The sequence below is a fragment of the Merops nubicus genome, unplaced genomic scaffold (assembly GCF_000691845.1).
Source record: "Merops nubicus isolate BGI_N331 unplaced genomic scaffold, ASM69184v1 scaffold29452, whole genome shotgun sequence".
In the NCBI taxonomy this organism is placed as follows: Eukaryota; Metazoa; Chordata; class Aves; order Coraciiformes; family Meropidae; genus Merops; species Merops nubicus.
In genome coordinates, this window is record NW_008593301.1 from 1 (window position 1) to 10,041 (window position 10,041).

The window sequence follows — 10,041 nt, forward strand, 5'->3', positions numbered from 1 at the left end:
TGAAACAGGGAGATTCAGACTAGATCTAAAAAATAAATTGTTGCTGTTGAGGGTGGTGAGCCCCTGGCCCACGTTGCCCAGAGAGCTGGTCGATGCCTCTTCTCTGGAACCATGCCAGGTGAGGTTGGATGGAACTCTGAGCAAGCTGCTCTAGTTGCAGATGTCCCTGCTCACTTTGCAGTTGGATGGAATGACCTTGAAAGGTCCCTTCCAACCCAAACCAGTCTATGAAATGGTGCGTGCCCCAGTGCTCTCCTGGTGAGTTGTCAGGATGTGCCAGACTCCAGAGACAGGGACAGCACGGTGTGCAGCTGTCCTCCCTGGAGTCACGAGAGATGTGGGAACCTGGGGTAACATTGTTAGAGTCAGACCTGAAGAGTCTTCTAAAACCTTCTATCAGTGATTGCTTTCACTCAGAAAAATGGTATATTAAATGTTTTCAGGCACTTCAGAAAACCTACCAGAAAATACTTAGAGAGAAAGAAAGTGCGTTAGAAGCTAAATACCAAGCCATGGAGAGAGCTGCTACTTTTGAACACGATCGAGACAAGGTCAAAAGGCAATTCAAGGTATGGCTTGACTTTTCCCTGCAAAATGACCAAAAAGAAGATGATAGATGTGACTTGGTCCCATTCCCCCAGAGAACTCTTCTCCAATAGCTTTCATGAGGACCTCTGCTCCCCCCCAAAAAATTTGAAGTATCACAGCTATAGTTGTATTTAAGATAATCCTACCAGAGCTTCTCTGTAAAACTATGAGGAAAATATAGAAAATAACTATATATTAAAAGGAAAATATGCAGTCATGCATCTTAAACTAAATTCCTTCCTTATTTGAATGCAGAAATATGTCCATATTTGAGAGCAACCAGGAAACAAGGGCTGCAACTGACACATGCTGAAGGAATGTACAAACACGGAGTTGTGTTATTTCTTAATAAACATTATATATAGCATTGTAATATTTAACACTTCTAGCTTACAGTAAAGAAAAGAGTGTGTTAATACATCTCTTTGACTGCTAAACTGTTAAAGACAGCCAGTTAAAAGCCTTTGCACATTCTGGAGGGATGACCTGAAAGGCCAAGCTGATGCTTCGCCTTCTCCTGTACTTCCACCACCCAAACCAGGGCAATAGGTCCTGGTTTTGCACTGTTCTCAAGATTCTTCATATCTTCAGTTGTAACAGATATTGTCTGGCAGATTTTATAAAAAGAGGATTGGTTTTGACGTTATTTAAGAAAATTAGACTTGAGGAGGATTTAATCTCTTTGAATTTAAATCTGGGTTTGTGTTCCTCCCCCTGCCTCCCAGTGGTAAGGCGTTACAAACAGGACAGCTGGAGATGCCCCATCACTTTCTTAGGAAATTTAAATTTCCACAACAATAAAAAGTAAATACAAGATTATATGTAAATGTAAAAAGAAAAATATGGAAGAATAAAAGGGAACCTTTGAATAAAAGTCATGACATGATTTTAGAAGATGGTAAACTTTCAAAGGTGAAGAAAATTGCTTGCCATTTTGAATGAACTTCCCATACTAATGTAGGCTTCTGACTTTCAGAACAGTACACTAAAGTTTAAAATTATATTTTAAAAATAGAGCATTTTAAACTCTGTCTTCCTGTTCATTTGTAGGCTTCTGCTAAATGAATGCTAGAAACTTATTTTTCCAGTTGAAAGCAGATAACCTGAATTCAGGAACTGATGCTGAATTTTGAAAGCTTTACAGCTTGTTTGGTTGTTTTTTTTTTCCTTTCCTGCTTATAGATTTTTAGAGAAACTAAAGAAAATGAGATTCAGGACTTACTGAGGGCCAAACGAGAGCTAGAAGCAAAACTTCAGAGATTGCAGGCCCAAGGAATCCAAGTGTTTGATCCTGAAGAATCTGATTCTGATGATAACTGTACGGATGTTACCGGTGAGAATTTCATCCCCAGTGTTTTGTGTTGGAACATGGTTGAAGTCTCTGAATATGCATCAACTGTCACATCTTGGCAGGAGTATGAAAATGCAATCCTTAAAAGTAGAAACCTTTCAAAATGCAGTGTGTGGCTTCTCTGTCACATGGCACAGAGCATATGTTTCAGTCCTGACCTACAGCCCCTTTACCCTTAAGTTGGGACAAGCACCTGTTTAGAGCCACAGCACACAAAGGTGTGAGAAAAGGTTTGGTTTTGGTTTGTTTTCCAATTCTTAGCTGCTGGGGCACAGTCTGAGTACTGGAACGGAGGGGCCCTGGGAAGCGAGCCGTCCATGGGCAGCATGATGCACCTGCAGCAGTCTTTCAGAGGGCCTGAGTTTGCTCACAGCTCCATAGACGTTGAGGGACCATTTGCCAATATAAACAGGGGTAAGTAATGGTGGTTTGCTTTGCAGGGATTATAGGTGTCTATGGCATTTTTCTATCCATTCTTCAGTGGCTCTGTTCTTGGCTCCTTCTCAGTGCGTTCTTGGGTAATTTGACTGAAGGGTTATTTAGAATTCTTTGTAAAAATACAAGGAACTGTAGCTGTATATGCTAAGTAATGCATAATATGTTTGGTGACTGGGGGATGTACAGCAGTGGTTTTAGCAAAGAGCAGTGAATGGTTGCTCAGTGTGAGTAAACCAAATACCATTTTGTTGCCTTCACAAAATGAAAATTTGTAAAATTAAAATAGTTGAGTAAAAATGTTACTACTGTTTTAAATAAGATGTAGCATTTGTAATGTTTACAAGTGATGACTTACCTGTTATGCAGTGTAATCAGGTATGAAGATCTCAACTTCTCTTTGTTGTTTTTTATTGGTTTATTTTTTTTCATTGGCAGATGATTGGGATGCTGCTGTTGCTAGTTTATTACAGGTTACTCCTCTGTTTTCCCACTCTCTGTGGAGTAACACAGTAAGATGTTTTATTATTAGTGCTGATGAGACTCAGCCAGAAGTGGACATCTTCATTAGAGTGAGTACCTCACAAACTTACATCCTTTTCTGTTTCCACTGTCATACTTATTCAGAAATCTCTCTTAATACTTCTTGAAAGCTTTAGAAGGTGTAGCCTGATTTCAGTGAATTCAGTGAAAATACTGTCAAGGACTTCAGGGGGAGACGTTGCCTAGAGAAAAGAAACTGAGCTTTATCCAGGAGGTCCTTAGTGCCATGCAGATTTAGTACTAAAACACTGTTACATTTGCTTTCAGAACTACTCACCAAAACTTCAAAGAGTCTGTGAAACAATGGGATACTTCTTTCAAGTTGTTCATTTTCCAGCAGAAAATGAAAGGCCTCTTAAGGATGTACGGAAATGGGAAATTGAAAAAAGTTCATTAGTCATTTTGCTCCTGTGCTTAACCTTGCCAAGGTAAGTCTTCTCCAGACTGGCAAAGCAAATGGAAACGGGTAATTTATGCAGAGTGTAGCTTATTAAAATGTATGTGATGCCTTGCTCAGTACATTTCCTAAGCTTGTATCTTCTGCCCGATACTCCTTCAAACTTCAGGCTTGCTAGTGCAGACAGTTAAAAGAATACATCAACTTTGTATCATTTCCTTTTTCCTGTAGCCCCAGATTCTCTAAAAACACAGCATGAAACAAGTTTTCATTTACAAAGCAACAATCACAAAAATGAATATGATTTTTAATGGTTTTGGTACAAGTAGCATGAATTTTTTCTTAGCTTTTCCTTGCTTCAGAGTTTATCATAAAGTCTCTGCTGAAATATTTGCTTGCCTTTTGTTGTAAATAGATAAGACATTTGAATTAGATTTTGCAGTGAAACACATCTTCAGAGCTTATGTTGATTGAACTGTTTACTACAGCAGTGTAATATAGCACAAGAATGCTGATTTCCAATCTAGTTGTCTGTTGGAGGACTGTGAAGAAGCCTTCCTGAGAAACCCAGAAGAAAAACCCCGCCTAATTTACCACAGAAAGGAGGATGGCAAAGTCAGTTCAGTCTCAGTGCAGCAGCTAATTGAGCAAATCTCTCACATGAACAAAGCAAAGGTATGGCATTCTAAAGATGGTTGCATTTTAAAAGCTTACTTTCCTGCTATAAAAAACATTGAGCACTAGTAGTCCCAGATTTTAGGAGAAGTTGCATTGCACTCATTGCTCTGGATGCTCATTACATGAGCAGATTGATGAAGCTGAAATTTATGAATGTTTCAAAATTTTCATTAGTGGGAGAGAAAAAAAGCTATTTTCACTGAAAAAAAAAATCCTGTGTGGTAAGGATAGAATTTTTTACCTGTATTTAGCCATTTAAATGGCAAAGTAATTTACCTCAGGTCCCTCTGTAGCTGCTGAACAGAAAGGAGCTTCCAGAGAGACCCCTCCCATCTGAAAACAGATCAGCTGCTGTTCATTTCCCCCTGCAAAGACAACTGTTGAGAAGAGCTGAAACTAGATGCCCAGCTTTTAAAAGCCTAGGCAAAGTGGGTCCTACCTAAGGAATGCAGCAGAATGGAATGTAAATGTGTTCCAGAATGGTTTTGTCAGAAGTGCTAAATACCACTCCCAGCTGGATTCAGAGTTGAGTCCTGCTTTGCCATTTGCTTTTTCAGATGATCGATCATACTGGAGGTGTGGAGGAAGGAGCATATGAAATCTATAATTGTGTGGAAAAGATAATTAAGCAGGTAGAGTACATGACTCATTTCAGCTTTTCCTGTTCCTACTCTGATTTAGGATCTTCAATGATGTCACTGTGATTGCTATATGCTACTTAGATTAATTCAAAGGATCTTTTTGTCTTTCGTCATTAATATCTGGCAGACAAAGAAATCTGCAAGTGAAAAAACAAAAAAACTCCTTGAGCATTGCTTTTACAGACAGAAGAGAAGTTACATGGGAAAGGGATCTATCTGTAGCCTAAATTCTTTTCTAATTTCTCTTTAGCCATTTCATAGGCTAAGGAAAGATTGCACAGTCCATTCTCTTCTTACCTGTCCTTGTGGTGAGGTGCTTCCACTACAAGAAGACTGAAACCAATGTCTCGAGACCTGTGCATTCAGAATTAAACTGGTTTCATCTAATTGCTCAGTTATTCATGTTCTCTGCTAGCCTAGAAGGGAAGGAGCATATTGATGACTTAGCAGAGCTGCTCTCAGGTACCGTGGAACCGAGACTAACGCCAAATGTGCCTGCACTGTTAGGAATTACAGCTGCAGGTTTCCCCATGTAAATGATTTTTAATTTTTTTCCCTTAGGATATATTGGGGTGTGAAATGACAGAACTGGAAGGGAAGGATTTGGATAATAAGGAAGAGTCCACTGCTCCTGAAGAAGAAGTTTTTGGTGATGTCTTGTGGGATGCACATGATGAACAGGAACAGATGGAAGCTTTTCAGCAGGCCTCTAATTCAACATGTGAGCTGGGATTTGAGAAAGTAAGTACTCTGGAAATGTGTATGGATGGAGAGAAAGTCATCACTCATTCCATCTCTTGTTAGGCAAGACGTGCTTCTGCAGAAGCAGCTGTGTCTGAGAGCATCTGTGGGGCTATTGCTCCTTAGGCTAGAAGAAGCCAGATGTCCGATAGAGACAGTGTATTTATTTTCTGGGAGATGTGCCAGTTTGTGTGTGCTTGAATGACACTGATGAAGAAGCCATTGTTGTTCCTGCACTGGAAAAAAGCACTATAATGGTGTGCCAGAAGTATGGTGTCCTCCTAGACTTTGGTTGTCAATGGAAAAGGGTCTGAATGACATTTTTTTTTTTCCCTTTCTTTTTTTTTGTAAATTGTCTTGAGCTGTGCCTCAACACCTGCATTTGTAATAATTGTGTCTTTTTATAGTATTTTGAACGTCTAAATGACCTCGTAGCAGCACCAGCACCAATTCCACCTCTGCTTGTATCAGGAGGACCAGGCTCTGGGAAATCTCTCCTTCTGTCAAAATGGTAAACTATTTTTTTAATCTTTTTTTTTTTTCAATTAGTATGAATGAAATTTAAGAAAAACAGTTCCATTATATTTCAAACATTGTATCAGTCTAACTAGAGGTAAAACAGAAGCATTTGCAAAGCACTGAGGCTGTTGAAGCATCCTGGAAGGATGTGTATGAATTGAGTAGCTGATTCCATCTGGACAGCCTTGAACATCCCTGGCTCCAGCTGGACCACCCAGCAGGTCTGCCTCTGCACAGCCTTAGTAAGTGCTTCCAGTACCTGGGTAGTGTTGCCCTTCTCTGCTACACCAGAGGGGTCCTTTGGAGTCTTTTAAAATGAAATAGAGGAAAAATCAGACCTAATAATTTACCATAGAAATGCATTTTATGGTCACTTGTAGGCTATGACACAATTTGCTGACATAAAAATAACTGGATAGTGTCATTGTTTCTTAACAGCTTAGGGAGATGTGACTGGCTGGTGCCAGGAAGGGCACTTGCCAATGGCTTTTGGTACTGGGAGACCAAAAAGGAATCTGACATAAAAAGTTCAGTTAGAGCTCAGGGCACATCTGATCTCTTCCAAAAGGTAAATGTGGGACACCTCTAGCTCAGACTCTTTCTCCTTTTGCAAAGGATGGGGTTTATTTGAGATCTATTTGCAAAATTAGGGTCTGGTAAGTGCTGCTTTGTTATTTTTCACTTCTGCCATTAGGATTCAGCTGCAGCAGAAGCACTCACCCAGCACTCTGATTCTCTACCACTTCGTTGGGAGGCCCATGTCTGCCAGCTCCGAGTCTGCGCTGATCATTAAGCGCCTTACTTTAAAGGTACTGCTGGCTTGCTGCTGGGCATGGCACGGGGCTGGGACGAGCCACTCTGGCTGTGCCTCTGAAAGGATAACCTTCCCTACAGGTTCTGCTGCATCAGTTAAGAGTAATACCTGTGTAAGGCACTATAGAATGGGGGGAACCCAATCCTATGCATTGAATGCAGAGCAATTCAATAGCATCTCTGGGACATTCATCAATAGACTGCCATTAGCAGTTATGCTTCCAGTGACCTATATTGGTGGCTTATAAAACCATACAAGCTGTTTCCAAAATTTCCTGCTGTCTGGCCAGGGAGAGAGGCAGGTGGTGCCTCTTCTGCCTGTGTGCTCAGAAACCTGAGGCTGTATTCACCGGCTGGCACCACATTGTTCCTGGACTAGTTTCTCTCCTTTGTTAATTTATGTTTTAATGGCATATCAGATATGTGGGGAATAAGTGAAGAGTATTTTTGTGCCAGGGTCTGAGCTTTCTTTTCCCTTCACCAGTCCACACTAAGGACCTCGCAGGACTAAAGCCTGTAGAAAAACGAAATCAATTGTGTTCTTACAATCTTCTCTTGTATTTTGGAACTCTGCCTATTTAACCTGTGCAACTGTTAAACCCTTTAGGTCTCCAAATTCCTTGTCCATTGTGTAAACGCAGGTTATCTAGAATATACACCATGAGTTCAATAAATGTGCTTTCTTCTGCATATGCCAGCTTTCTGCCTGTACTGGAAGGAAATAAATCTGTCTGAACTTGACTAGAAAAACACACCCCAGTTTTGGTTTGGTTTTCCCTTTTGTGTCTACAGGACTTCTTTCAACTGTCCTAGCTGATTTATATATGTTTATAATTCTGCAGCTTATGCAACATTCCTGGTTAGTCTCACCTCTGACTTTGGATCCAGCTAAACTTTTGGAAGAGTTTCCCCGCTGGCTGGAAAAACTTTCTGCACGTCATCAAGGCAGCATTATTATAATCATTGATTCTATTGACCAAATACAGGTACGTTTTCAAATATTTGCCATTTGTCAGTCTAAAGGCAATTCTTGACTATTGTAATAGGTTCAGCTGTATCTAAGTAACAGAAATATTAAGGTTTGCTAAAGAGCACAGAGTTTTGCAAAAAGTGCAGATAGCCTTTCAATTTTTGTAGATAAATTTTATGTTGCTTCTTTTTTTCTCCCAAATTTATCTTATTTTTTGAGCAGTTCAATTATGTTATTTATTCAGAGTCTTGAAGGCTGTGAGCTGACTTAATTGACATGTAAATAGCCTAGTATTTGAGGTGGACATTTTAACAATAGTGTTCTATCTGCTTTATTCAATATGCAGTTGTGCTGATACAGATCAATGGACTGGAGCATTCAGTTCTGAGAACCAGATCAGCAACAGTATTTAAGGGCAGTGGAGAATTTAAGACTCCTTTCACTAGAGCTGTACAGTTCATGAGATGTATCAACTTCTGGCATTGTTTTGAACCTTTGTATTAAGTAACCAAAATCTGCTTTTAAGCAAGCTGAGAAGCACATGAAGTGGCTGATAGATCCACTGCCAGTGAACGTGAGAGTGATTGTCTCAGTGAATGTGGAAACCTGCCCACAGGCTTGGAGGTATGGTATGTTTCTGAGGTGTTCCAGAGTAGCCTGGGTTGGAATTATTGGTTTAAATGACAGCTGCTGCCTGAAGAGCAGACAAGCAGATTGGTCAGGACCTGGAGATGTAACAGGGCAAGGTTTTGCCACCACTGAAGATGACAAAAGCTCCTCTGTTGTAACGGCAATGAGGACAGGTTTTAGGTGTTGGGAAACCCAAATTTTGGTTACTCTGCTGAATGTGCCCACATGTCTGTATGAAGAAAGATATTAAATGCAGTCAGGTGCACATCAGGAGCCACAGTACCGTGACATAGATCCATGCTGAGGCTAAGAGTGCATGACTAGAATTTGCTAGTACCAGGGAATTGCTTCAATTACTGCTTTGGTATGAATCTTTAAAAAGCTCTGAAACTTTGATGTCTTTTTATCCTTTTGTGTGCTGTTTAATAAGGTCTGACTATGACTTTGTTCTCCCTCACCAAAGGTTGTGGCCCACGCTTCATCTTGATCCACTGAACTCCAAAGATGTCAAATCTCTCATTAGCGCGGAATGTAACGCTGCAAATGTTAAACTGACCAAAGAGCAGGTATGGCTGGGGCAGTTCTTCCCAAGTACCTCATTCCAGCATAACCTCTCATGAAAAGATGGAAAGATGAAACAAGCCCAGCTCCCAGAATAATCAGATTTAGCTAACTCAATACTACTGCTTGGATAATGTGCAGTTGGAGTATTTTTTACCCCGTGGCTCATAGCACTGAAACACTGATGGAAGAACATAAATTATTAACACAAAACCAGTGCAGTTGCCTATGTTGCTGTAAATGTGTTCTTTTGTGGTAGAATAAGGGAAAGTTTAGTATTGCATAATGCTGTAACAATGACTGGCAGAGTGGGGGAAAAAAAGTATTTTACCTCTTTGCCTTGGAGACTGGTTCTGTAAGGTAATCCTCATCTTGGGAGATGTAAGGGTTAGGTCCTAGCTCTTCATCCTCAACTCAAAAGGAAACTTTAACTTGCATGCCTCTGTAGCTAGAAGAGCATGCTGTATTTTGGGCACTCTAGTAATCACATCACAGTCTTCAGATGTTACAGATAGAAGCATATCCAGAAGGTTTATTTTCTTGTCAGACATTTTATTGGTGTGGTTAATTTTATCTTGGCTCACAGATTTGTTCCAAATATTGTAGGAGAGGAAGCTTGAGAGACATTGTCGTTCTGCCACGACTTGCAATGCTCTGTATGTCACTCTCTTGGGCAAAACCATTGCTCGGTAAGTTCAGATGATCTTGAAAAGGTTTTGCTCATCTCCAGAAGGCTTCTGGTAGGTTTTTTAGCATTTTGAAATACGTACATTTAACACAGAATGAAGCTTGTTAAGGAGAAACAGGGGAGCAGTATGCAAAGTTTTCTCCCTTCACTGACTGTGAATGCAATGGAAGAGAAATTAGTGAGTGTACAGTTGCCATCTTGGTACTAAGGGAATCCAAATAGTTCTATCATCTGTCCATTTTCAGCTCTTCTCTTTTTAGTGTATTTTCCTGCTGTTCTGCTTTATGGGTATGTCAGTTGCTTCAATGCTCTTTAAAGGTATTTGGAGAATGTTGGTACCATTTTGTCCAACAGTTTCATTTCAGGTCTGTTACACTTACTGATGTACCAGATAGTTTGCCTCATAGATTTTTAAGGCTAAAAGGAAGTTCAGCAACTGTTTAGTTTAACATCCTGCATATGGTGCTTTGCTCTATAATTCCTGCT

At 40.2% G+C, this 10,041-nt stretch overlaps 1 protein-coding gene across 1 annotated transcript in view; it reads left to right on the plus strand.

Moving 5' to 3' along the window:
• Positions 1-443: 443 nt before the first annotated feature.
• The window catches only part of NPHP3 (nephronophthisis 3 (adolescent)), a gene marked incomplete at its 5' end in the record, with an annotated part of 16,718 nt that continues 7,120 nt past the window's right edge, over positions 444-10,041 (plus strand). Inside the window, 14 exons of the mRNA XM_008935418.1 lie at positions 444-569; positions 1,771-1,921; positions 2,201-2,353; positions 2,813-2,946; positions 3,185-3,345; positions 3,842-3,989; positions 4,550-4,624; positions 5,195-5,374; positions 5,782-5,885; positions 6,588-6,702; positions 7,549-7,692; positions 8,203-8,300; positions 8,770-8,872; positions 9,474-9,556. Coding sequence (XP_008933666.1) covers positions 444-569; positions 1,771-1,921; positions 2,201-2,353; positions 2,813-2,946; positions 3,185-3,345; positions 3,842-3,989; positions 4,550-4,624; positions 5,195-5,374; positions 5,782-5,885; positions 6,588-6,702; positions 7,549-7,692; positions 8,203-8,300; positions 8,770-8,872; positions 9,474-9,556 — 1,775 coding nt within the window. The remainder of the gene's footprint in view (positions 570-1,770; positions 1,922-2,200; positions 2,354-2,812; positions 2,947-3,184; positions 3,346-3,841; positions 3,990-4,549; positions 4,625-5,194; positions 5,375-5,781; positions 5,886-6,587; positions 6,703-7,548; positions 7,693-8,202; positions 8,301-8,769; positions 8,873-9,473; positions 9,557-10,041) is intronic.